This window comes from Panthera pardus, unplaced genomic scaffold, assembly GCF_024362965.1.
Source record: "Panthera pardus isolate Hobbes unplaced genomic scaffold, ASM2436296v1 HiC_scaffold_25, whole genome shotgun sequence".
Taxonomy (NCBI): Eukaryota; Metazoa; Chordata; class Mammalia; order Carnivora; family Felidae; genus Panthera; species Panthera pardus.
Genome location: NW_026526821.1, coordinates 87012765 through 87040429, shown reverse-complemented (window position 1 = coordinate 87040429; position 27665 = coordinate 87012765). Strand labels below are relative to the sequence as shown.

At 46.5% G+C, this 27665-nt stretch overlaps 2 protein-coding genes across 5 annotated transcripts in view; both read left to right on the top strand.

The window, feature by feature from the left end:
* The window catches only part of CD207 (CD207 molecule), a 68367-nt gene extending 59019 nt beyond the window's left edge, over nucleotides 1-9348 (top strand). For 2 of the 3 annotated variants that reach the window (XR_008417891.1, XR_008417890.1), the window contains one exon: nucleotides 2014-2772. The gene's annotated coding sequence lies outside the window, so the exon portion shown is untranslated. Of the gene's footprint in view, nucleotides 1-2013; nucleotides 2773-9197 lie in introns of those variants that run through there. The other variant, XR_008417892.1, reaches the window with a different exon arrangement.
* A 124-nt stretch (nucleotides 9349-9472) lies between these two features.
* Nucleotides 9473-27591, top strand: CLEC4F (C-type lectin domain family 4 member F). Of its 2 annotated transcripts, none has more exons than XM_019441215.2 (7): nucleotides 9473-9645; nucleotides 10490-10606; nucleotides 10925-11035; nucleotides 12942-14060; nucleotides 18801-18952; nucleotides 19833-19951; nucleotides 27306-27591. In XM_019441215.2, the coding sequence occupies exons 1-7, from the start codon at nucleotides 9585-9587 to the stop codon at nucleotides 27325-27327; spliced, it is 1701 nt and encodes a 566-aa protein (XP_019296760.2). In that variant the 5' UTR covers nucleotides 9473-9584; the 3' UTR covers nucleotides 27328-27591. The 2 variants fall into 2 exon arrangements, with proteins under 2 accessions (XP_019296760.2, XP_019296749.2); XM_019441204.2 differs by lacking the exon at nucleotides 27306-27591 and adding an exon at nucleotides 20631-22100 and having other exon boundaries at nucleotides 9477-9645.
* The last annotated feature ends 74 nt before the right edge of the window (nucleotides 27592-27665 follow it).

Sequence of the window (27665 nt, the reverse complement as noted above, 5' to 3'; positions counted from 1 at the left end):
GTCCATTTGGCCCAATGTGTCATTCAGAGCCATTGTTTCGTTACTGATTAGATGATCTGTCCATTGTTGTAAGTGGAATATTAAAATCACCCAGTGATGGGCATTGAGGAGGGCACTTGTTGGGATGAACACTGGGTGTTGTATGGAAACCAATTTGACAGTAAATTATATTAAAAAATTAAATTAAATTAAAATCATCCACAATTACGGTATTATTATCAATAAGTTTGTTTATGTTTGTGATTAATTGATTTATATATTTGGGTGCTTCACATTGGGGGTATAAACATTTACAGTTGTTAGCTCTTCTTGATGGTAGACCCCTTAATTATGATATAATGCCCTTCTTCATTTCTTGTTACAGTCTTTCTTTTAAAATCTAGTTTGCCTGATATAAGTATGGCTACTCCAGCTTTCTTTTGACTTCCAGTAGCATGATAGATGGTTCTCCATCCCCTCACTTTCAATCTGAAGATGTCCTCTGGTCTAAAATGAGTCTCTTGGTGCATTTAGTCCATTTAAATTCAGAGTGATTATTAAAGATATGAATTTAGTGCCATTGTGTTATCTGTAGATTTCATGTTTGTGGTGATATCTCTGGTCCTTTGTAGTCTTTGCTGCTTTCCACTCACAGAGTCCCCCTTAGGATCGCCTGCAGGGCTGGTTTAGTGGTCATGAACTCCTTTAGGTTTTGTTTATCTGGGAAAGCCTTTATCTCTTCTTCTTATATTCTGAATGACAACCTTGCTGGATAAAGGATTCTTGGCTGCATATTTTCCTATTCAGCACATTGAATATTTCCTGCCACTCCTTTCTGGCCTGCCCAGTTTCAGTGGACAGGTCTGCTACTACCCTTATGTGTCTTCCCTTGTAGGTTAAGGACCATTCGTCCCTAGCTGCTTTCATAATTCTCTCTTTATCTTTGTGTTTTGCCAGTTTTACTGTGATATGCCATGGTGTTGACCTGTTTTTGTTGATTTTGAGGGGAGTTCTCTGTGCCTCTTGGACTTGGATGACTACTTCCTTCCCCTCGCTCTTCTTCTTCTAGAACTCCTATGATACAGATATTGTTTCATTTTATGCAATCACTTAGCTCTCTAATTCTTCCCTCATGATCTAGTAATTTCATTTCCCTCTTTTTTTTCAGCTTCATCATTTTCCATAATTTTATTTTCTATTTTACCTATTCTCCTGTTTCTTCCATCCTTGCTGTCACTGTATCTAGTTTATTTTGCATGTCATTTATAGCATTTCTTAATTCATTGTAACTAGTTCTTAGGTCTTTTATCTCTGCATCAAGAGATTCTCTGCTGTCTTCTATGCTTCTTTTTTTTAAAGCCCAGCTATTAGTCTTATGACTGTTATTCTAAATTCTTGTTCAGATATATTGTTTATATCTGTTTTGAGCAATTCTCTGGCTGTGATTTCTTCCTTAATTTCTTTTGGGGAAAATTCTTCTGTTTTGTCATTTTGGTTAAGTTTCTGTCTTTTGCGTGTTTTAATAGCTTGTCCTGCGCCTGTGAGTACTAGGATATTAAAAAGGGGTCATACACTGTCCAGGGCCTGGCACTTCAGAAAGTGTCCTGCACCTCGATCCTGCAAAGCTGTCTCCCTCTAACTGTGGAGATCCTTTTGCTACCCTGCAGATTGCATGCACTCTGCTGTTGCATTTTTGTTGCTCTATCCCACTGGTCAGTCCTCTACAAAGCTCTTCCTTGCTTGTAGTGGTGGAATGTTTGGGCCTTCAACCAGGTGTTCTGTGATTTGTTTGTTGAAATAACCCTGGAAAAAAAGGAAAGCGTGGGGGAAGACTGATCCCATAAAAAGAGAGAAATGAAAGGGTAGAAAAGAAGACCAAATAGAGAATCAAAAACTATAAAGCTAAATCCAGAGAAAGAGAAAGGAAAATAAAGATAAAGAGATAGAAAAGGCGTAGGGAAGTCGGGCCTGTTTTTTGTGGCACCTCAGAGGCGGTAGGCTGCTTCAGGATGAAACTGAACATCTCTTTCCCAGCTACTGGCTGCCAGAAACTCATTGAAGTGGATGACGAATGGAAATTTTGTACCATTTTTGAGAAGCGGAATGGCCACAGAAGTTGTTGCTGATGAACAAGGTGAAGAATGGAAGGGTTACCTGGTCTGAATCGGTGGTGGCAGTGACATACAAGGCTTCCCCATGAAGAAGGTGTCTTGACCCATGGCCATGTCCGCGTGCTGCTGAGTAAGGGGCATTCCTGCTACTGACTAAGGAGGACTGGAGAAAGAAAGTGCAAATCTGCTCAGGGTTGCATCGTGGTTGCCAATCTCAGTGTTCTCAACCGGGTCTTCGTGAAGAAAGGGAAGAAGGGTATTTCTGGACTCACTGATACTACTGTGCCTCATCACCTGGGGCCCAAAAGAGCTAGCAAAATCTGCAAACTTTACAGTCTCTCAAAGGAAGATGATGTCCACCAGTCTGTTGTGAGAAAGCCCCTTAACAGAGAAGGTAAGAAACCTAGGACCAAAGCACCCAAGATTCGGCATCTTGTTACTCCCTGTGTCCTTCAACACAAATGTTGGTGTACCGCCTGGAAGAAGCAGTGCAGTAAAAAAAACAAATAAGCAAGAGGCTGTAGAATATGCCAGACTGGTGGCCAACAGAGTGAAGGAGGCCAAAGAAAAATGCCAGGAAAGATTACCAAGAGACAGAAGCTGTCTCCTCTGAGAGCTTCTACCTCTAAGTCTGATTACAAAAATGAGATTGTTCTAAGAGGAACAAATAAGTAAGATTGGACATCAATTAAAAAAAAAAAAAAAGCAAGCAAGCAAGAAAAAAGTAAAAAATGTATATATATAAAAAATACAAATATATAATACATAATATATATTCTGTATATAAATAAATATATAATATATATTTTTATATAATTTATATCTATTATATGTATGTGTATATATATGTAAAGAAATCAGAAACTATGAGTCTGATTCCAAAATAAAAAACAAGAAGGTAGAAAGAAAAAGAAAAGAAAAAGACAAACAAACAAACACCAGTTGTCTGTCGGTCCCTGGGACTGGTGGCTGTGCTGGTCTGGAGGAGAGGCCCTCTGGTTCTGTCAGTGTCAGTCCCCCCCCCCGCCCCTCCCCAGCTAGCAGCAATTAGAAGGCATGGAGCGGCCGGGATTGGTGTAAGCAGATCCCGCCTCCACGGGGGGCTGCTGTGCTGCTCCCTAAAGCCCCACCATGTTGGTGTGGGGAGAAAAATGGTGACACCCCAGTCTCTCTACCCCAGACTGGGTGTCTCAAACCACACTTCTCAGGGGCAGTAGGCTTGCCCTGCTCCACAGTCTCCTGTGCCTCCTAGGGGCTCAGCTGGGATTTAAATTTTTTTTTTTTTCAACGTTTTTTATTTATTTTTGGGACAGACAGAGAGAGACAGAGCATGAACGGGGGAGGGGCAGAGAGAGAGGGAGACACAGAATCGGAAACAGGCTCCAGGCTCCGAGCCATCAGCCCAGAGCCTGACGCGGGGCTCGAACTCACGGACCGCGAGATCGTGACCTGGCTGAAGTCGGACGCTTAACCGACTGCGCCACCCAGGCGCCCCCTTTTTTTTTTAATTTTTTTTTTCAACGTTTTTTATTTATCAGCTGGGATTTAAAACCTGATGTGTTAAAGGACCCTACACCCCCCTCCCCCCCCGTTCTGGTGTAGCGCCACCCAGCCCTGCTGATAAAAGGCCTTTGGCTGGCACCTGCAGAGCCTTTCGTCCTTGAGGAGGCAATAAACCCTCTTCCCAAAGTACTCGAGGAAGGGGACTGTTCTCTCCCAGCGTACCCCTGAGATGGCTACAGCGCCCCGGGGTGGGCTCCTTCTGCCCCAGGAGTGCGCACACACGGCTCCCGGCTCCACTCCGGAGAAAGTCGCTCACTTTAGGAACCTCTGAGTTTCAGCTCCTAAGGCTGTTTGCAAAACAGAAACTGGTGCTCTCTGGAATTCTCTTTCCCCAGTGCACGGTCTGGAGAGGTCTTTCCTCTTGTGCTAACTCAGTACCGAAGCCCTCTCTCTTTCTCTCTCTTTTGTCTCCGCACAGAAGGGATTCCCTCCCCTCCGGGCCTATGCTGTTTTCTCTCCCCCAATTCACATACATGCACCCCAGTCCTGCCAAGCTGTCTCCCTCCAACTATGGAGATCCTTCTGCCACTCCGCAGACTGATTTTCTGGGTGTTCCCAGTGATCTGATGTCAACCCGGCTGTGTTTGAGGGATGAGGAAAATCCTGGTCCCCCTACTTCTCCACCGTCTTAACTCTGCCTGCACCTAGACTTTCCTTGTTTTTGGTAACCTTGTCAATTTTGTGGAGAACTGGTCAGATATTTTGTAGACTGTCCCTCAATTTGGGTTCATCTGATATTTTTTATCCAACTAGGGTGATGTGTTTTAGGAGGAAGACCTCAGAGATAAAGTGCTATTCTCATCATGGGTATACACTGTCGACATGACTCATTACTGGGTGCTGCCCTTGATCTCCAGGCTGAGGTAATGTTTGTCAGGTTCGCTTACTGCAAAATTACTCCTCCCCCCCCCCCTTTCCATTTTGTACTCTCTGGAAGGAAGTCTCAGTCTTAGTGCATTTGGGATGCTGTAATAGAATACCACTGATCAAGTAGCTTATAAACAACAAAAATTTATTTCTCACAGGTCTGGAGCCTGGAAATCCAAGATGAGGGTGCCACCGTGGTTGAGTGAGGGCTTCCTCCAGTCACCGACTCTTGTGTCTTATTGTATCCTTCTGCATGACGAAAGGGGCAGGCAAGTTCTCTGGGACCTCTATTGTAAGTGCACTAATCCCATTAATGAGCACTCTACCTCATGACCTAATCCCTCCCAAAGGCCCCACCTCCTAATACCATCAAATTGGGGGTTAGGATTTCAACATACAGATTTGGGAGGGGGGACACAAACATTCAAACCATAGCAGCCCACACTTAAGCAATGGGGAGGTGTCCTCTACTTTCTTGAGATTCAAGTATGTACACAAATTATTTGGAATTTTTCTGTGTGGGAGATTTATCTATTTGCTTATTTATTCAAATGTTTACTTATCAGTATGGATTCATGGGTTTTATGCTTTGGGTAATAGTCCAATAGTACTTCATTTATTTTCTTGCTCAAATTGTTCCAGTTTTGGCCATTAGGAGCTCTTTCAGGTGGCTCCTATGTGTTTTTTAACATTCTTTCATCATTTTAAAAAACATCTCTTTATTTCCAAGCATGACAAAATACTACAGATTAATTTTGTATATTTTCTGCCCTGGTCCTAGAATCAGCCATTTCTCCAAGGAGCCCTGGTTTAATTTTTTTGGATAATGACATTAGAAACCAAGATTTGGGTACTGTGTGTGTGGTCACTGCAACTGGGGTGTCATTGCTTCTTCTTGGCTGAGGGAGCTAGATCATGTGTGTATGGATATCTAATTAAAAAAAAATCATTATGCCTGCAATATGGCGACAAGACTTGAGAGGAGCAAGACTAGAGACAGGGAGAACAGTTAGAGGATTAACCCAGTTAAGGGCACCTGGGTGGCTCAGTTGGTTAATCTTCTGACTCTGGATTTCGGGTCAGGTCATGATCTCATGGGTTCATGGGATTGAACTCCTCGTCAGGCTCTAACAGTCTGGAGCCCACTTGGGATTCTCTCCCTGCCCTTTCCTGGCTTGTGCGCTCTCTCTCTCTCTCAAAACAAACAAACAAACAAACAAACAAACAAACATTAACCAAATTAAAGCCGGGCGAGATGGTGCATTGATGCTTGTGATGTGACGGATTGTTGTTGTTGTTGGATTTGCTGTGGGAAGCAAAGTTGGGACCCTTTGTGAAGCTGGGTACAGGGGCTCACATCCTGCCCCAAAGCTGCCTCTTTCCATCCCTGCCTCTGGCTGCATCAGGTTTAGTGTCAGGGCCAGGCAGACTCTCCCCAGTAGCAATCTGGGTAGCTCCACGCCTACAATCTCCAACAAAAATCCAGCATTGGGTCACATGCTCATCCCTGAAGCAATAAGGGAGATCAGGGAGATGGGTTATGGTGATCAAGCCATAAACTCATTCCTGGGGCTGGGAATTGGGTATGGGTTTAGCCTCACCTCTACTGGACAGGCTGAGGAGGAGGGAAGCATCGTTCTCAAGACAAATACCAGGAGAGATGCCTGAAGACAGGAGACTGCTCAGGGCCTCTCTCTCCTTTCCATCAAAACTGCTGAATCTAGCTACTTCCTGGAAGACAGCTGACCATCGTGTGTTGATAGGGATTGATATGGGTAACTAAAAAGCTTCTGCAGCTAGGATAGGAGTCTGCATCTCTAGGAGTATGGCTCTGTACCCTTCAGTAGGGAAGGAAAAAACAATGTGTAAGAGGTTCTAGCTGATGAGTGGTTCTGGTATTAATGTATAAAATGTCCATTTGATTTATTCTGGCCGGAGAACAGAGAAACCTCTCAGCAAGGATGTAGCAATCCATTGTTTCCTGCTGGCAGATGGTGTTCTTGAAGGAGAAATAAGAGCTGGATGCCTGGAGTGCCTGGGTGGCTCAGTCGGTTAAATGTCTGGCTTTGGCTCAGGTCATGGTCTTGCCCTCCTTGAGTTCGAGCCCTGCGTGGGGCTCTATGCTGACAGCTCAAAGTCTGGAGCTTGCTTCATATTCTGTGTGCGTTTCTCTCTCTGCGCCTTCCCTGCTTATACTGTCTCTCTCTCATAAAATAAATAAACATTAAAAAAAAAAAGAAAGCCTGGGGTAGGGAGGGGAATGGGGACAGAGAAGTAGGGGCAGGATGGGGAGTCCTGCTGGTCACACCTGAGGCGACCACCTCTGCAGCACTATGCCCTGTCTTAGCCCAGACTCTGCCCCTTTCAGTTCTGCTTTTAAGGCTCCCTCAGCTTCTCAGGTCCCAGGAAGAATCAGCTTCTGAGTGGGCTTGGCCTGGGCCCTTCCTGTGTGTGGGGAGATGGAAATCAAGGTAGGCCCTTGCTTTTCTTTCGCCACCCCAGGGCCTCTTATGGGCCTCTGGGGAGGTACCTCAAGCAGCTACCCTTTTACAAAGGTGAAAGTGTTTGCTCAACACTCGTGGGGTCTCAGGCAGAGCTGTTGACTGCTCCAGAAATGGATGCCTTCACGTTCCTCCTGTGTCCTTTCCTCTCAGGTCAGCTTTCAATGGACAGGAGGTAACAGGCCAACAGGTGACGGCTCCACACTCGACACACACACACACTGCCATGGCATCATGAACTGTATATACAGGCAACCGCCTCCTTCCTCACCCTGCATATCAGCTGTGCACTCAGTTGACAGTAGCATCCATGACAGGAGCTCCTCTTAGACGGAGGCTGTTCTCCTGACCCTGCCTCGGGATGAGGCACTTGAAGGATGGCTTCTCCAACATTGCATTTGGGCTGCAGGCTTTTTAGCGCTCAGAGGGTCTGTGGGAAGCTGACTCTGGGATTTGGGAACAGGATGTAGAAACTGAGCGTGGAAATAGGAAAAAATAGCGTGGAAATAGGAAAAAGCAACAATAAGGGTGGCCCAAGCCATTTGCCAGGTAGAACCGACATCTTGTAAATGGGTAACTGGTGAGATAGAGGACAAATACGTAATTAGACTGTTATGAGTTAGGGAAAATGTGACCCATTTTGATAAGATTATAACCATCTGAAGTATTGGGGAACCAAGGAACAAGAATCCACCATTAACCTTGGAACTGACTTAGGGAAGGGTGTGATGACCAACCAGTGGAAGTATTCATTCTGCTCAGCTGTTTACCCCCTTGTGGGTCTGGGGCCTGTGGGCTCACATGGCTCCACCAGGATGTCTCACTTCCCTGTTTTCTAAGTCCAGGCCCACAAGCAGCAGGGACTCCCTGAAGCAGGGAAGTTGCAGTCTCACTGCAAAGCTGCACATTGGCTTATCCATCAGTTTCTTTTTTAGTTTGTCCCAAACTCAATCGACTCAAGGGAGCGTGGATCCAATCGGCCAGAGGGGCAAAATTGGATCAAGTTGGGTCCCATTTGCTGTTTTCTGATACCAACCAATTCTCTGACATCGAGCTGGTATTCTCACAGTGACTTTTGGAGTCGGCACAGACCCCACAGGTGAAGGCCTAAGTCCCACAAGATTGCCCCCACTTCAGATTCCACCCGCAAGTGGAGTCTCCGGGCAACCCACACATCTGTGCAGCCAACTGCAAATCGGGGGACTCCGGTGACCCTCCCTAGCTTTAATAATTCACTAGAATGACTCGCAGAACTCAGGAAATCACTGTTTACTATTACAGTTTACAATAAAGGATACAAATGAAAAGCCAGATGAAGAGATATGGAGAGATACGTAGGGCTAGGCTCAGAAGAGTCCAGAGCACAATAGCCTCTGTTCCTGTGGAGTTGGGATGTGACACCCTCTGGCTTGTGGATGTATTCACTAATGAGGAAAGTCCTTAAAAGTTCCTCAAATCTTTTGTAACCCAATCTCCAGGCCCCGTCTCCCACCTGGAAGTCTGGGGTGGGGATGGGATTGGATAGGTGGGAGTTTGGTTTTTCTGGGATCAGTTCCTATCCTGAAACCATCTAGGGGCCCATCGTGAGTCACTTCATTAGCATAAGCTCAAGTATGCTCAAAAGGGGCTCTTTATGAAAGATAAAAAATGCTCCTATCACTTGGGAAATTCCAAGGAACTGGGACAAAGACCAAATACACTTTTAAAAAAATGTTTATTTTATTTATTTTTGAGAGAGAGAGAGAGCGAGAGAGAGAGCGGGGCAGGGACAGAGAGGAGGAGGGGCAGAGAAAGGGGAGGAGTAGAGAGAGGGGGACAGAGGATCTGAAGCTTTTTTTTTTTTTTTTTTTAAATGTTTATTTATTTTTGAGAGTGAGAGCACAGGGAGGGGCAGAGAGAGGGGAACAGAGGACCTGAAGCAGTCTCTGAGCTGACAGCTCAGTGCAGGGCTCCGTCAGATACTGACCTGAGCCGAAGTCAGACACTTAACTGGCTGAGCCACGCAGGTGCCCCAAGACCAAATATACTTTTTATTCTACTACAGACCCTTCCCTCCCCTGCCAGTTGTGAAGTCCTAAGTGGGCAAGAGTCACCTCAGCCCTACCTTTGGCCTGAAAATCCCTGCTGCTCTTACCCAGCTCCTCCTCCCCTTACCTGACTTCCTGTTACTTTCCAGGGTCTGGGCTAGGATTAAGAATCAGCCACCGGTCACAAGGATGTTTTTCTACGAAGCTGAGAAGGACCTGCACCCCCTCCGGAGGCCAGTGAAACAGTATTTGAGGCTAGCTTTGGGAGCTATCCTGGAAAGTGGTGGTTGGGGTGATAGGCTTGAGGGGAGGGCAGGGCAGTCTGGCGCCTGGGAGCTTGGAGGGGAAGGACACCACTGGGGTGATTCTGCAGAATCAGCAGGGGAGGGGGGCAGAGCTTCCAGGATGGTCAGGCCCTACGTAGGGCCATATAAGTCCGGGGTATCTCAGCTTCGCTTCCTATCCCTACTGGCCCACCGGACAGCCCCGTTGGAGTCTGCGGCAGGGAGGAGCATTGGAGCATAAAGGAAGAAGATATGAATTGTGACAAGGTCCACTTTTTCACAGACAACCAGAGTGTCTCCCTGCAGCCCAGAGGTGAGAAAACTGAGGCATGAGCCTATCCTCATTAGGAATTGGCTTGCTTGTCTCCCAGCCCCTCCCTGGCAGGCCAGAGCTTGGCTCCTCACTGTCTCAGCCTCCAGAATAAACAGGCAAGGGCTGAAGGTGGGTTAGGTGAGGATGGAGAGCCTGGCGCACACCCTAGTGTCTGTGTGAACCTCCCCAGACCCTTTTCCTTGGGGATGGCAACCTGTCAATAGAAAGAATAAACTGAATTCAGAGGGACCTGGTTTTGAGTCCCATCTCTGCGTGTTGGGCTGGCCCCACAAGGCCTCAGGGGCTCCAGACTGGTGTCTCTCTGCCTTGGAATAGATTTCTCTGTACACTGTTTATCCCTAACCACACCTCCACACTCATAGGACATCCATGCAGGGCTTTATGACCCTGCAGAGGGAGGCTCCAGCACTGACCTGGGTCAGGTTATGGGCGAGGCAGTGGTCCCAAAGGGCTGTGAGTCCTGCTCTGGTCAGGGTCCAAGAGCAAGCCTAGCCCTGGGACTCAGAGGTCAGGCTCCTTCTCTGTCCCTCCCTGTCTCCCTCCTTTCTTCTTTCATGCACACTGCATGTTTGTTGCCCTTCTCTGTGCTGGGTTCTGCCCTGTGCACCTCCTCTAGGTTTTGGGTTGTGGTCGTCTCTTTACCTTTGTGTTGCTACCACACCCCCAGTTAGCTCTGGCGAACGCTTCCAAGTGCTTTATTTCCCACCTGCATGATAAGTGTGGCCAATGTTCTTATCCTCATCGGACAGTCCAAGAGACTGAGCGCATCCTGTCCAGCCCATACAACACATTCTCCTCCTGTACACTGGCTTCTCCCTTGTAGGGCTGGACTCTGCGGCAGGGGCTCCTGCAGCCCCCAGGAGGCCAAGGCTTGTTCAGACCACCCTGGCGGTTATGGCTGTGACTGTTGCCTCCTTGCTGGTGGTTCTCTTTGTTATGGGTAAGCTCCTAAGTGACCTGACCCCCCACCAACTCTCTCCATCTTCCTGCATAGAAGTCCCACAGGGACCAGATGCATACCCTCTACTCCCAGAAGAGTCAGTCTGTCTCTGGCCCCAGGCCTGAACCAGATCTTTCCTGGGACTCATCCAAGGTCCTGTCCAAGGGGAGCCTCCCAAGAGCCGAGGCCCATGGAGGAAAGTCTGAGAGGTCCTTAGTGCCATCTCCCTCCTTCTCGAACCCCGGGGGGTGGGGCAGCCTGTTCTCCCAGCCTTAGTGCAGAGAGCCTGTGCTGACCCTTCGGGAATGGGTGTCTCAGTTCTACAGAAGCCAAGACTTCCTTTGGAGCCATATGACTCTTTCCAAGAGTTTTCCGCCATGATTGCCGGAGAGGACAACACCACCAGCCAGTTACCTGTGGAACCCTACAGTGAGTAGCCACAGGGCAGGGTGGGGTGGGGGAGCTGGGGCATTCAGATACCCAGACTCTAGGAGAAGCCTCTCCTCTGATGCCCCCAGACCCCTGAATGTGTTCCAGTCTTCTTACAGAAAGACATGATCTTTTTAAAAACCAGCTTTATTGAGGTGTAACTGACAGATAATAAATTACAATATTGAAAGTGTACAATCAGATAAGTTTTGACTTACATGTATACCCATGAAACCATCACCACAATCAAGATAATGAGCATATTCCTCCTCCCAAAGTTTACTTGTGCCCTTTGTCATCCTTCCCTCTCCCCTCCTCCCTTTATTCCCCAGGCAACCACTGATCTACTTGTGGTAATATAGATTAATTAGCTTTTTCTAGAGTTTTATGTAAAATTGATCATATAGTATGTACTCTTTTTGGTCCTTTATCAGTCATGTAATTTGCAAATATTTTCTCTTGGTTTATGGCTTGTCTTTTCGTTCTCTTGACCAGATTTAAATTTTAATAAAGTCTAATTTATCAATTTCTTTTTCTTTTATGGATTGTACTTTTGGTTTCATGTTGGAAACCTATCCTGAGGTCACAAAGACATTTTCCTATGTTTCCTCCTGGAAATTTCACACTTTTTGGCTTTACATTTAAGCCTATGATCAATTTTGAGTTGAGTTTTATATAATGGTGTGAGGATGAAGTCAATTTTTATTTTGCATGTGGATAGACAATTGTTGCCACACTGTTTGTTGAAAAGATTGTCATGAATTACTTTTGTGACTTTGTTGAAAATCAATTATCCATATATATATGTGGGTCTACTCCTGGATTCTCTATTCTGTTCCATTGATGTATTTGTCTACCTTTACAAGGCATCTTCAAAGGCCACCTGGCCCCACCTGGCCTGGCCTCAGCACAGTGGCTGAGGCCTCATACACTTACCTAGATAGGGCATGAGGCATAGGGTCCCTCCCTACTTGGGTTCTTCACTCTATTCCTGAGAGAAGACTGGAATCAAGAGTCTTAGACCATGAAAGTCTGAGATTAGGTCTTAGCTTGTGAGGTGAGCAACGGGTGCTAGGAGGACCAGAGGCAGCTGCAGGTGGGTCTGGTGGGAAAGACCATGCAGATGAAAGGAGCTGTGAGTTCCCTGAATCACCCCAATGATCAGGGCTTTCACTCAGGTGTCCCATATCCTCAACTTCTGTTGGGACTCTTGCTTGATGTTAACATTGGGTGTGCCAGCCCGTTAAGAAGGTTCTAGGGTCTAGTATCACCCGGAGGGTCTCCACTATAGCCCTGTGGATTGAACAGGTACCCATTGAACCCAACAGGTACCTATGTTGTTGAGTTTCTGGAATTTGTGATCAGAAAACTATGTTTGTTGTCTACACAGTTTTTAAGAAGTAACAATGATGAATCAAGAGGCTTTGTGCTTGGTGTGCAAATATAGTGGAAGACTAAACATGGGCTTTACTCATACCTATTTTCTTTTTCATAATGACCCATCTGATAGTGAAATTTTAGTGGAGTTAAGCTTCAGCAGCTCTAAATGATATAATCAGTTACTTTCAAGTTCAATTACAATGGCAAAATAATCCACGCCTCACCAGCATGATTCTTCTTGATAGCTAGTTTACATAGGCAAGTATTTTAATCCTTCTGCCCCTCAGTTCATGGGGGGACAGCTAAATAGGCCTTTATTTATTTAAATTTTTGGCTCACAATCTCAGCATGCTCATTCCCAGGGTCTGGGTGGGTGCAGTGAGCAGGAGGCAGCTTAAGGAGGACTTAGCGCTGTGTCTTAGACATTTCCCTCAGAAATGTCAAGAACACTGTGGTTGGCCCATTTAATTAATGCTTCCCTATGCAATTGGCCTCTGTGGCTACCTTCTCCCTTTACTCCCTCCAGATTCCCACCACTCTGGCAGGGTGGCAGAGTGGCAAGAGACTATCCAGATGTTTAAAAGCCACGTGGAGAATTCCAGCACCTGGAGCATGGAGATGCAGATGTTGACTTGTAGAGTGGACAATGTCAGTTCTCAGATCCAGGTGCTCGGTGGTCATCTGGAAAATGCCAGTGCTGACATCCAGATGGTAAAAGGAGTTCTACAGGTTGCCAATACCTTGACTTTCCAGACCCAGATGTTAAGGAGTTCCGTGGAAGGTGCCAGTGCTGAGATCCGGAAGCTAAAAGGAGATCTGAAAAAGGCAAATGCTTTAAATTCCCAGACCTACAGTTTCTTAAAAAGCAGTTTAGAAAATGCCAGCATTGATCTCCACATGTTGAATGGAGGCTTAGAAAATGCCAACACTGAAATTCAGATATTGAAGGCAGGGTTGGAAATGGCAAATGCCCAGGCCCAGCTGGCAAACAGTAGCTTAAAGAATGCTAATGCTCAGATCCATGTTTTGAGAGGCCAATTGGATAGTGTCCATGATTTAAGGGCCCAAAATCAGGTTTTAAGAAGCAGTTTGGAAGGAGCCAATGTTGAGATCCAGAGGGTAAAGGGAAGCCTGCAAAATGCAAATGCTTTAAACTCCCAGACCCAGACTTTTCTGAAAGGCCATTTAGACAATGCCAGCTCTGAAATCCAGTTATTAAGAGATCATTTCAAAAGGGCAGGTGATGAGATTCACTTGTTAAAAAGAGATTTAGAGACTGTCACTGCCCAGACCCAAGAAGCAAGCCACCATCTGGAGCAGACAGATGCTCAGATCCAGTTATTAAAAACAGAGCTAGAAAATTCCAATGCCTTAGATTCCAAGATTCAGGTGTTAAATGGTTATTTGAAAAATGCCAGCAGAGAGATACAGACCCTAAAACAAGGAATGAAGGCTGCTTCAGACTTAGATTCCAAGACCCAGATGTTAGAGAGCAATCTGCAGAAGGCCAGTGCTGAGATCCAGAGGTTAAAAGGGGATCTACAGGACACCAAAACACTAACTACGAGAATCCAGGAGGAGCAGAGTCGCCTGGAGACACTCCGTGTGGCCTTTGGTTCCCAGGAGCAGCTACAGAGGACACAAAGTAAGTGGGAGGCAAGGGCTTGGCCGGGACATATAGTCTTTTGGGTGGCTGGAGTCTTCTGTCCCTTCAGTCTTTTGCTTACTTCAGCACGTATCCCCCTAGGAAGGAGGCTGGGTGCTGGAGAAGGGCTGAATCCTAGGCAGTGGTAAAGGTGGCATAAGGCAGCTGACCCTGCTCTCAAGTTGTTTGTCATCTGGCCAGAGTGACAAAACAATACTTGAGAAACGAACGATGTGTGGAAGATATGCAAAGAGGTGCAAGAGGTGTTAGGTAAGGGACAGCTCTAGGAACTGGGGTGGATAGGAGCAAAGAGGAGGGAGAAAGGATCTCCTGAGGTTGATGTCCTCTGATATAGACAAGGGATCTTCTGAGGGGGGGAGAATTTTTTTGGAGGACAAAGGATTAAAGGATGCTTTGCAGAGAAGATGGCCCTTGAACTGGGCCCTGAAGGACTCATAGGTGTTTGTCAAACAAGTAGGGTAAGAGGGTGGCAGATTCATAGTCATGAAGATGTGAAACCATGAGGTTCAGAAAACTTCAGGCAGTTCTGTGACTGGACTGTGGCCAAGAGGGCAGTTGATGAGAGGTTAGTAGGCAGGGGCCAGGATGGTGGCTTTAAAACTGTTTGGAATGTAAGCACAGCCTGAAATTAATTTTATATTGTGACCCAGTATAATTATGTGTATCTCTCTCTCACTCTCTCTCTCACACACATATGCATACACACACACGCGCAAAGACACACACACATTTCAAAAGCAAACATTTTAACACATGGATGCACTCTGATATTTTATAATCTATTATTTTTTTTTATTTGATGGGTGGGGGAGGGCAGAGGGATATATAGAGAGAATCCTAAGCAGGCTCCATGCTCAGTGTGGAGCCCAACATGGGGCTTGATCCCATGACCATGAGATCATGACCTGAGCTGAAATCAAGAGTTAGGTGCTCAACCAACTGAGCCACCCAGGCACCCCTATAATCTTTTATAAAAACAAAAAACAAAAAACCCCAGAAAACCAAAAGACCTTGATGCCTCCCATGAATGGGTTGATGATTGCACTTTGAAAATCACTATGCTAGGGGCACCTGGGTGGCTCAGTCAGTTAAGCATCCGACCTCGGCTCAGGTCATGATCTTAAGGTTCGTAAGTTCAAGCCCCACATTGGGCTCTGTGTTGACAGCTCAGAGCCTGCAGCCTTCTTAGGATTCTGTGTCTCCCTCTCTCTCTGCCTCTCTCCTGCTCGTGCTCTGTCTCTCTGTCTCTGTCTCTCTCAAAATGAATAACATTAAAAAAAATCATTAGGTAGACCTGGAGACGTATCAGCTGGATGTGGAAGGCTTCTGAGTTTGGGTTGCATCTTCTAGGAAATGAGGGTATATTGAAGGGCTTCAAAGAGTCTGACTAGATGGGCCTCCTGACTGAGAGGGAATAAAAGAAGGGAGAAGAGCAGTGAGATTTGGACATGCTGAGCCTGAGATGCTTTGGGGATATTCAAGTGGTTGTCATCTGCATGCTGTGTGGAGTGTAGGTGACTAGGCCCTGGATGCAGACACAGATGTGGAAGCTGTGGTTATGTTGGTTCTGGTTGTGGCAGTGGGTGTTGGTGGAGGCAGGAGGCATTGCATACAATAAAATGCTTTGTGGGAAAAAGGCTGAGGGCAGAAACAGAAAGTCAACCTTCAGGTGGCAAGAAGGAAAAGATGAGTTTTTGAAGGAGACTATTAGAAAAGGCAGTCTTAGAGGAAGGAATAGAACCAGGAGATGTGCAGTTGGGGAAGTCAAGGAAGGAGGGAACTTCAAGAAGGAAGGAGCTAGTTCTAGCGAATGCCTGAGAGGTCATGTGAAATAACCAATAAGCACCCGCTGACACTGGGCAATTAAGAAGTCATTGGTAATGAAGTTCCAGTGGAGAGTTGTGTGTGGCCTAGAGGCCAGACCACCATCAGCAGGGTGTGAATGAGAGCTCAAGTGCACAAGCCATTCAAGGACCTCGGCTGAGGAGCAGAGGAGGCTGTGGGGGAGAGGGGGTGACATGGTGGAGGGAGGGATGAAAAAAAAACACGTAATCGATATTTACATTATAAAACCTCCATATTAATTATAGACAACGTGGCAAATATTGAGAAAGAGAATGATGAGAAAACAACCACTTGTATTTCCATGAAAAGTTCTATATTTTCTGTATGAGCCCACTGCTAACATTTTGGTGAACTTCCTTGAGAGGGTTTTTCTAGATTAAGAGGATAAGCTTGGTCTGAAGATGGGAGAAAGGAGCCAGCAAAGAGGGAGGAGGTTGGAGGAGGGAGAGACTGGGAATGACATACACGGCTGAGGGAATTCACCTTGAAGCGCTGGGACAATAAATACTTGAACCTCTGAAGCTAGGAGGAAGAGGTGTGGCAGTAGGTTTGCAGATGTGGGAATAGGAAACTGAGGCAGCCAAGCTTTAGTGGTGCCTCTTCCTAGGTAGGGTAGGCAGTCACTTGCTAAGGATGGGAGAGGGGACAGTTTGAGCAGCTGCTAAAGAGAGCTGACAAATGAGGGCCTTGGCAGGCAGCATTGAGGATTCCTGGTCTGTCAGAGCCTGGAAGTCTGCCCTCCGTAATGTCCCTCCAATGCCCCCTGTTGTCCTATGTCTACCTACTGCTTTAGCATAGACCTGTGTTTCTCCACCTTGGGGCCACACTGGGATCACCTGAGGAGCTTTACAAATAGTGATGCCTGGGACCCACCTTCAGAACTCTGACTTTTTTTGGAGGGGTTGGGGATCTGGGATGCAGTGTGGGCATTAGAATTTTTTAAAAAGTTCCTTAGATGGTTCTAATGGGCAGTGAGGACTGAGAACCATTAGTTTAACTTTTTCTTAAAGGGCCAAATAGTAGATATTTTGGGCTTCTGGATGAACAGGCTCTGTTGCAACATGTCTGCTGCTGTAGCAATAAAGCAGCCAAAGATGTATATAAAGAATGTGGTTGTGTTCCAATAAAACTTTATTTATAAAAAGAGGTTGCTTGCAGGTTGCAGTTTGCCAATCCTGTTTAGACTACCGGTTCTCAGGTTTTGGAATACATCAGGATTACCTAGAGGGTTTGTTAAGACACCAACTGTTGGGATGCCTAGGTGGCACAGTCAGTTAAGCATCTGACTTCGGCTCAGGTCGTGATCTCACGGTTCATGGGTCTGAGCTCCAGCTCAGAGCCTAGAGCATGCTTTGGATTCTGTGTCTCCCTCTCTCTCTGCTCCTCCCCTGCTTGTGCTGTCTCTTTCTCTCTCAAAAATAAATAAATAAACATTAAAAAAAAAAAAACCTACCAACTGTTAAGAAACAATTTCAGAATCAGCCAGTCTGGGTGGGTCTGAGAAATTTACATTTCTACCAATTCCCAGATGATGCTGATGCTGCTGGTCTGGGACCACTCTTTGAAACCCCTGGTTTACACACTCACCATAATTACTGAGACATTTGCAACTATGTTCTAATTGGTATCTCTGGCCCGGTTAGGATTGGCTTCTTCCTATTTAGTCTCCACACTGTCACCAGGTTGACATTATTACAATGCAAATCTGAGCATACTACTATCCTTCTTAAAACACTTCAGGGCTTCCCTGTGCTCACAAGGGGAAAAAACCCCAAACTCCTTTATACGGCATGTACGATATGGTGCTGGTGAGCCTGTCCAAGTTTGTCTCCTGTCCCTTATGCACTGACCATCCCAAGCACTTGAACAGATCAGGCCATGCCATGCTGTTTCACACCTCCATGCTTTTTGTGTCTACTTTTCCCCCTGCCTGGGATGCTCTCTTTGGCACTGACCAACTGGCAAACTCTTCCTCAGTCTTTTAAGACTTAGCTCAAGTGAATCTCACCTACGTACGAGTCCTTCCTGAGAGCATCACTTGCAGCCCAGGTGAAATAGACCAGACTGTCTTTTATGCTTCTATTCTAGCATGCACATGGTTTTCAATGAATGCATCTTCAACACCCTTTTTACATCTGTCTTGTTTACTAGACTGTACGTTCCTTGAGGGCACAAATCATGTCTTACTGGTCTTTGTATAACAGTCCCTGGTTCACAGAAGTTAAAAAACACTGAACCATGGGTGTTGAACAAAAGAATAAATGAATGAATAAGCGAGTCTGTTGTGGCCCCATTTCAAAGAGCTGTGGTACAGATGATGTTAGAAAGCAGAGCGTTATAGTGGGGAGGAATGAAAGAGCTGAGAACACAAGATGCTTGTGCTCATGGAATGAGCTACTAGAGCTTGACATTGGGAGGTCAGGTAGACCAGGTCCTGAGTATGGTCTGGGGTATGGGCAGCTGAAGTGGATGGAGATGAAGTCAAGGAAATGGCTGACACCACGGGATGGCTGTAAAGTCTTCTAGGGAGATGGCAGGAACTGAGAGGCAGAGGACTGTCAGGTGATAGCAGTGAATGGGGAAAGAGGGTAGTGGAGCCAGAATGCAGGAGTCTGGAAAGAAAGTGTTGCCTAGGTAACAAAGCTATCTGAAGATCCTTGGAGAGATGGAGCCAGGTGTCCTGGGCTGCTTTCTGTTGTACTGGGTATCAGGCTGGGGGTGCAGCCTCCCAGGTCTTGCCCCCAAGCACTGGGCATCAAGCGCTGTGTGGGCCTGTGACTCTTGGTGGCCAGTCCCTGGAGATGTCAGGAAGGGCAGCTCTGGGGCATCCACATCCAGCCCCTGGTTCTCTCTCCTCCCCAACCTTTGCTCCAGATCAACTTCTTCAGCTGATCCTGCAAGGCTGGAATGCCTACAGCGGGAGCTTGTATTACTTTTCTCACGTCAAGAAGTCTTGGCATGAGGCTGAGCAGTTCTGTGTGTCCCAGGGAGCCCACCTGGCTTCAGTGACTTCTGAGGAGGAGCAGGTCAGAGCTGCAGGCTTGGGGTGGTGCTGACGGGCTTGGTGTGGGATGAGGGACCTTGGTGCTTTGGCCTTTCTCCTCTTGCAGTAGCCTGGGCTGTTTCCTGCATGTTTCCTCTGTCAGTCAGGGAGCAGATGTTTATTGGGTTGCAACGAGTGCCTTGTCTGGAGGTGAAAACACTGACAGCAAACCTCGATGTTCTTGATGAATGAGGGAGACACCCAGAGGCCCACAGATGTCAACAGTGAGGAAGGGCAAAGAGAGGTGGCATGGGTGACTGCCCTTAAAGTGTTGGGAACATATGTCCCTCCCCATTCCTCACTTCCCCCTCAGCGTCTGCTCTAGTTGTCAGTCCCGAGTTTAACACCAGTTAATCCAATGGCTGTGGAAGGCCCATGAGCAGGAGACCCAGGCTTCCTGGGAAAGCCAGACACAGAAGTTTGAGGACCACCAAAGGCAATATGGACCTTGGGTGGCCCATCTGCCAAAGGTCCTTACCAGAATTTACTAGGGTTCTTGTCAAAGGACCATAATTAGTTTGGTCCATTTCAACTTACAGAACTGCCCATCCTTTGTGGTTCTTCTGAGGCTATTCTTGTATATCTGTCAAAGGCCATGCTATTTTTTATTGCATGGTTGGTCTTTGTCCCAGTGAAGGCACACTCATCACGTCAACATGGGAGAAGACGGATTTTCTCTGAGGGCACCTGGATCCTGCCCTCAACTCTGGACAAACCATGGAAGGTTCAGGAAGGGGCTCAGCTCCTGCAGAGGAGTGGGCTTCATGCCCCAGGACCAGGGAGAGGACAGCCTAGACTCCTTTTCCATACGGCCGGGAAAATGAGCTCCTCACATAGGATTAAACACTGCCTTTTCTCTGCAGGAATTTCTGGTAAAGTTCACGAGTACCTCTCACCACTGGATTGGCCTCACTGACAGGGGCAAGGAGGGCTTCTGGCGCTGGGTGGACGGGACACCATTCAATGCTTTCCGGAGCAGAGTGTGAGTCCAGAACTATCTGGTGCTGTCCTAAGCAGAGTCTGGAGCAGGTCTGGCTAGAGACTTTTGCATGTCCTTGTCTTGTGTGTGTATTCCTGCCCAGTAAGTGTTACTGTTGTGTATGATATATGTGTATGATGTGTATGTGTGATGTGTGTATAAAGAGTGGATGTATGGTTGTGTATGTGATGTATGTGTGATGTGTGGTATGTATGTATGTATGATATGTGTGTATGTATGATGTGTATGATGTGTGCGGGGTGTGCATAATTGTGGTCCTTGTGTGGACCCTTCCACAGAGGGGTATCAGAACAAGACAGGTCCTGGGGCTGGCAAGTGGCCTATGAGTGGGTCTTCCTGCCTTTTTTTTGTTGTTGTTGTTCTTTGTTTGTTTGTTTGTTGCCTATCCTGTAACTTTTGAAGGCCGTGCCTTCACCAGAAGGTATCTGGATGTGAATTCCGGGGTGGGGGCTTACAGCTTCAGACACCCTTCCTATCCCTTGACCCTCAGTAACTAAAGGCAACCTCAACAGAGCCACCCTTAGGGCACCCTTGGGCCCAGCTCTGTCCCCATCCACGGCCACCAGGAGATTAGGGACCCATGTCATTTCAGCTCCTTATACCAAAGTCGGGGGAAGGGACACTTCCTTTGTCTGGCGGAATAAAGCTGTCTTGTTTCCAGGTTTTGGGGCACAAATCAGCCAGACAACTGGCGGCACCAGGATGGGCAGACAGAAGACTGTGTCCATATTGAGCAGAAGTGGAATGACATGCACTGTGACACCCCCTATCACTGGGTCTGTAAGAAGCCCATCAACCAGCATGTGGCCTGAGACAGGCCAGATCTGAAACGTGGCCGCCGCTGCCAGCTCTGGACCCACCCTATCACCCCTCCCCCGCCGACCTGATGCCTTGTGAACCTCTGAACCCAGCTTGTTCTCTGGGGCTTTCCATTTGGCCTTTTGTGTTTCCTGCTCTGTCCTTTCATGTAACCCTTCAAACATATTTACCCCACATGACCCAATGGGATCAAGGGCTCTTCAGGACCAGAGGCTTGTTGTGCCTCTGTATTCCCCTCAGCAACCGGCACAGGCCTGCCAGACAGCGGGTCCTCAATAAATACTGAACGCACAAAAGCGTTGTGCTTGTCTCTGTGACGGCCACCACCCTTTGTTCTCCCTGGATTGGTCTCCTTCCTCAATGTCCCTTCTGTCATATCAAGCATAATAAGCATATCTTTGTTTAAGGGCTTTATAGCTATGAATGTTTAGTTAGTTCCTTGAAAAACAGCAGAAGTTTAACACAAACCACAGGGACATCTTACAGGGGTACGAATTCACAAGAAGTAATAGTCATTCCAGGTGTTCCTGCATTTCCTTTGTTGCAGATGGGGCTGGAGCTGGATTTTTCCAGGCCTTTAAAACACTCCAAAAACTTCTTTCTGTCCTGTGGCTGGCCTCATCTCATTTCCCGACTGTTCCTCTTGAGGTCATATCTCTGGCTTTGGCCTCTTCTCGTGGTCCCACTCCCCTTCCAGGGACTGGGATCTCTGCCAGCTCAATTTAGAATGAGAATTTCTAGAGCAGCTCTTTGCCCAGCCTTGTGGAGTCCCGTCCTATGCATTCAGGCACAGGGAGCCCAATGTAGGTTTCTGTGGCTCTTCCTCTGTACAACTGCCTCTCCTTCATGTTCCTCCCCAAATCCTAGCACTCTCAGTCTCCCCCAACTCCCATCTTCCTCTCTCCATACTTAGTGCAACTGTCATTCCCTGTGCGGGCGGGACCCTCCTCCCTGCACTGGGGTCTGGCAGGAGCCTCCAGGAAGAATCCTAGGGGGCTGGTGGGTTCAGCCTGTCTGCTTCCCTAGCCAGGAACTTGGGTTGCAATTGTCCAATGTCTGAAAACAATTGTTCATCAATTGTTTCATGAGTTTTGTCCAGTTTCCCAGTTGCTGACAGCAAAAGGACTGGTCCAGCTACTCCATTAGGACCAGAAATGGAAATCTATTCTACCTGGTATGATACCTTTGGCTGAGTAGGACTTTAATCTGTTCGTATTCATATTTTCCTTTTGGCTTTTCTTTTGGCCTTTTCTTTTATGGCTTCTTAGCTTTTTATCGATCTTAGAAACTTCTCCTCTATCACAGGCTTGAAATAACATTTTGCTGTATTTCTTTTATTTATTTAAAAACAATTTTTTTAACGTTTATTTATTTTTGAGACAGAGAGAGACAGAGCATGAACGGGGGAGGTTCAGAGAGAGGGAGACACAGAATCTGAAACAGGCTCCAGGCTCTGAGCTGTCAGCACAGAGCCCGACACAGGGCTCGAACTCATGGACTGCGAGATCATGACCTGAGCCGAAGTTGGCTGCTTAACCGACTGAGCCACCCAGGCACCCCTTGCTGTATTTCTTTTAAATACCTTTATTGTTATTATTATTTTTAGACTTACCTATGTTGCACGATTTGATTTCCTGATAGTTTATTCCTTAGTAGTTTGTACTATAGCAATATAGATATATAGGGATGGGTTTATTGTTTTCTTTTTATGTGTTCCTATTCTTTGTTTTATGGTTTCCCTAGCCTATGCAAAAAAGGTAGCAGCCAATATTAATATGTCCCACTTTTGCAGAATTTACAGAGCTTTTCTTTATGGCCTAGTAGTATCTGTTCACTTTTTATAAATATTCCACAGGTATATTTATTAGATTAGGCTTGTGATTTTCATTCAATATCCTTATTTATATGTTATCCATACAACCTATCAATTTCTCTAGGAGGATTTATTTGTGTTAACTCTCCCATGTAGAACATTATATATGTTTATTATCTTGTCATGTTCTTATGTTTCTAATAGCTTTTGATTTATGTATTTTAGTATTACTTTAATGTCTAAAGACTCATGACCATTAAGTCTACCTGAAGACTTTTAGTTTTTATCAATATTCATGCAATCGAGGACTATTTACTGTGCCTCTACCGTGTACCAAGCACTCTTCTAGGTTTTCAGGATTCGAAAGTGAATGAAACATAAAATTCCACCCCACCCCCACTCTCGAAGCCAGCATTCTAGTAGGGAGGAGAGGTACTTAGGACATCCTGCCCCTTCTCATAGCCGCAGGAAGAATTCTCTGGAGCCTGAAACCTGGTGGTGACATTCTGGAGTAGCAAGCTAGCTTCGTTATCTATCTAACCAACCATGGTCTGTGGCCTAAAGCTAATGGGACAGGGACAGGTAAACATGCTCACACTCCAGGGTCAATTCTCATGCGCGAGCTGGCCCTTTCTTCCCTATCGAGAAGGTTCTGAAAGCTGAAATTTCCCCAAGACAGTCAGAAAGGCAGAGGAATTAAGTTCTCTACAGACTGAGTGGAGCCATCTGGGGAGACAGAATGAAGTCCCCGGTTGTCCTGGAGGAAGTGGTCAGCTTGTCACCCTGGAGTGATAGCCTGCTCCACCCAGCCTCCACTGTATAGCTGCTACTCTCAGTGACCACGGATTATGTTGGTGACAGATATAGGCTGTAATAGACAGTTGCCACCACTTGGGTGCCCACAGCTTTTTCCCCCAGAGCTATGATTTCCAGTCTTTTAGGGTATGAGGGCCCAACCTGATAGAGGCTGGAGTCTACACATTATGAGTTAGGGGAGATCCTGGCTCTAGCATAGGGAGAAGAAGGCACAGAATTTTTGGCTGTCATGAAATGACCTCCTAGGCTTGGTTTTCTAGGGGCAGGGAACAATTTCTTAGTCAGGAGAGTGAGCATATTCTGGAAGCAGATGTCACAGCATTTTGAGGATGATGCAAGTCATTAGTTCAGAAAAAAATCTACCTGTGCTTATAGTCAGAAACTGTGAGTGTCCTATATCACCTAATGCCCCAGCCCTCTATACTCTGGAATTCTTACAACACTTGCTCCCATATACCCAGATCTGGGCCTGGGTCTTTGTCCAACTCCCTTGTATGCCTATACCATGCCTTTTGGAAAGACCCTCTCCCTTTGTGTTGCTCTTGCTTAATAAGGGCCAGTTATAAGTGGCTATGCTTCTATATGCTGCTATCAATTCCTACAGCTCAAAGCCAACCAAGCCCAGGGACCCTTGCCACCAGTAAAAGCCCCAGCCCCAGCCCCAGCCCCAGCCCCAGCCCCAGCCCCAGCCCCAGGGAGAATCATGGAAGAGTAAGGAGGCCTGGGCTACTCGTGGGAGGGACTTAGGATAGAAGAGGGTCTGCTAGCTGGGCCTCAAGAAGGCTTCTTCCTGGAAAAGGCCTTCCAGGACAAGGCCACATGAAGCAGGGTATCCATAACACAGCTGTGCCTCTCTGTTCCACCTGCTCTCACCAAAGCAGCCTGTAGCTTACTTCCTCTTGAATATCCTCAAAGTCCTACTTTTGTTGCAATCTCATCTTTATTAGATATGATAAGCATTTCCTACTCCAGCTGGTCCCAGGATGGAGGTTTCAGGCCCTCTTCAAGGTGGCCCCAACAAGCCTTTCATGATATTTCTGCTATGGGGTCACCAGAACCGAGCCCTGGACCTCAGTGTCTCCTCAACCAGCTCTGACTGAAGCTTCTGCGCTTTTTCTCAGAACACCCTGCCTGGGTCACTTATGTGTAATAGCCAAGTTTCTGGACATTCTATCTGGTTCATATATCATCATTGCTATTGTAGTTATCACTTACAATGTGGTGGGAATTATGTGAGGCAGGAGAGATTGGTGGTTATAGACTGTTATAGTCTGTGGCCAGACAGCCTGGGTCCAATCCCAGGTTTACCCCTGTCTAGCTGGGAAAGTTGGTTACTTGACTTGTGTGTCTCAATTTCCTCTTCTATGAAAACATTACAGTACCTCTCTCTCTTGAAGTCGTTGTGTGATTAAGTTAACCCATAAAATGAGCTTAGAAAAGTACATGGCACATGGATTCCATTATACAAGCCTATGGCCTAATTAACTCCTTGCTACAACTCTGAAGAAGGTTCTGTCACAATTTCCCATTTATAGATGGCAAGATGAGGCCTAGAGAGTTTGGATGTCTTGCCTGCAGTCCTATGAACTCCTGTGCTGCAGAAGCTCTTCCTTCCCCTTGGACCCACAACTAACCCTGAGGCCCTATAAGTCCCCATTCTTCTGTGAGGCCCCATAGCCTGCAGGGCTCCAAGCTTCTACCTACTCTTTCATGAGGCTGCCAGGCATCGTTCTTCATCTTGTCAAAGCTGGAGGCTACCGGCTGCTGCTGAGGACAGTGGCAAAAATGAGAAGGATTTGAGCTGGGGGTCCCTGACCTTTCATCAGCTTCTTGGGGACAAAGCCTGTGGGTCTGTTCCCTTTCTCTGTTCTTGGTAGAAAAGCACTTCTGACCTACAGTTAACTCTTCCGGTGATGTGGCCAAGATAGTTACCCCAGCTCATGCTCAGTGGGGGTGGAGGAGGAGGAGCCTCCAGGGAAGCGAAGTATGGAACATGGCAAGCAGGGCCTGTGTGCTGGTGGACCAGGCCAGCTGGAAGTGTGGGATTTCCACAAAGGTCTATCCCTGGTGACCCTGGGACAGTGGCCATTCAGATCTCAAGGAGAAGCTGACCAGTAGTGTAGCTTTGGCTAGTGACTCAACTTCTCTGGCATTGATTTTCTCATCTGTACAATGGGAGTAAAATCAAGTGCCCAGGAATATGGTGAGATTAAATAAGACATAGTATGCAATAATAATATGAATTTACATTAATATGAGTAATAATATGAAATTGCCAAATTGATTTAGATAGGCATTCTGGGCAATGCAAACTTGTCTTTTTATAGTTTCTGGTCCCTTTTAAAAATGTCATTCTTTGCCTTCCCTTATTAAAGCTGTTTGTTAGCAGCTCTTTCATGTTTTGACTGAGGTACAAAGATTAAGGCTACTGTGTCTAAGCCAAAAACTGGTCAGTGGGATGAGGAGCTGCCAAAGACCCAGGCAGATATGGGGAGTGTCCCTCTTAGCTGGGTCCCAGGGTAGGAAACAGGATTGATGAGGTGAATCTGCTGGGGCAAAAGATGGAGCAAGGGCCAGTCTCTGTGTGTCTCAGGCAGAAGAGACAGTGGATTAGCTCCCCCCCCCCCTTCTTCCTTGCTCCTTCCATTCCTCCAGGGTGCCTCTCTGCATTGTAGAGGCAGAAGTCTGAAATTCCATTTCCCAGAATCCCTTATTCCCAGAGTACTGGATGTCAGTTAAGAGGACCTCCTTAGAAACAGGCGTATGAGATGACATGGACATCAGGCAGAGCATGGACATCAGGCAGAGCTCACATCCCTGTCCTTCCATCTATTTTCTGTGGACAAGCCTGGGGGTGGGACTTGGCATTTCTCTGCAACAGTGTTCCAGGGCCCCTTTCCCAGCTTTGGGGGAGCTGAGTGGCTGCTATGGTAACATTGGTTCCCACTCCCTGGATTGCAGCTTTGGTGGTATGTTCTCAAACTGAACTTCTCCTGCTTCACCAGCTCTCCCAGTGATGGTGTTAAGCACCTAAATCCCCGAATTAAACCACTGGCTCTGCTTGGAATACCTAGAGGAATTTCTGATCCTGCTCTGACTCTTGATTGGGGTGAATGCCTGAGGACTTTGCTGCCACTGGGCACCGGCAATGGCAGAGGCCTCTAATAGGGCAACTCCATTTTTGGAAATGACACTCAGGAGCCATGGTTTGGAAGGGACCTAAGTCCCTGGGTGACATGAGGAAGAGAGATGAACTATGCCTCTCACACTGCCAGAGGGGAGAAAAATTAACTTTTGGTTCACTAGGCCATTGTATCTTCGGGGAATGGCAAGGTGGAAGCACCCAGTCACTGTCAGGTGGAACACCTTGGCTCAGGGTAGTTCATGTGATTGCTCTCCCTCAGCACATACGGCCCAATATACAAGTCTAACAGACAAGAGGCCAACAAGTTATAGTTGGAATTGATGGAGGGGAGCAGGTATGGAGGAATAAATTCTGGGGTTCTCACAGTGGGCCCCTGACACACACTAGCTTATCCACTCCAGGGTTTGGCAATAAATTAGAAAATGTCCTTTTTGATACTCACAGAAATTCAAGTAAATGGGTAAACTATCTCCATTTTAAGATTTCCGCATATTTGGCTCTCGTTACCTTCTATCTGTTTGCCAGCAGACAACACCAAATAAACTTAGAGAAAAAAATTATTTTTCTTCTTAAATGTGTACATATATAGGTTATATGTATACACTATAGAAGTGACCCACGCTTATTGTGAAAAATTCAAGAAATATAGAAGATACGAGGTACAGATCTTCCCTCATTCCCAGGCTCACTGCTCAGAGAACCCCAGTTAAACATTTGGTGTGTCCTCTTCTCTTCTCTTGCAGGCAGTGTCATGGCGGGAGCTGAGGAGGAGATGGGGCCGAGGAGGTGGCTGATGTGGCTAGGAAACTGGATGTATACGAGAGTTGAGCAAATAAATAAGTAAATATACTGAGGATAACAGGAGTCAGGTTTCTCACTGTTGGAGAAGGGAGTTACAAATTAGGGAGAAACAAGAGAAAAATGTGAGTTATTGGATTGGAATTGGAGATATTAGTGTGAACTCCTGCGTTTTAACTCTCTATCATCTATCTATCTACACAAAAATATAGATATAACTGTGTGTGTATACTTATATATGTACATATGTATGTTTCCTATCTGCTAAAGGAGCTTAGAAGCATTGACACCCCAAAAGGAATGAA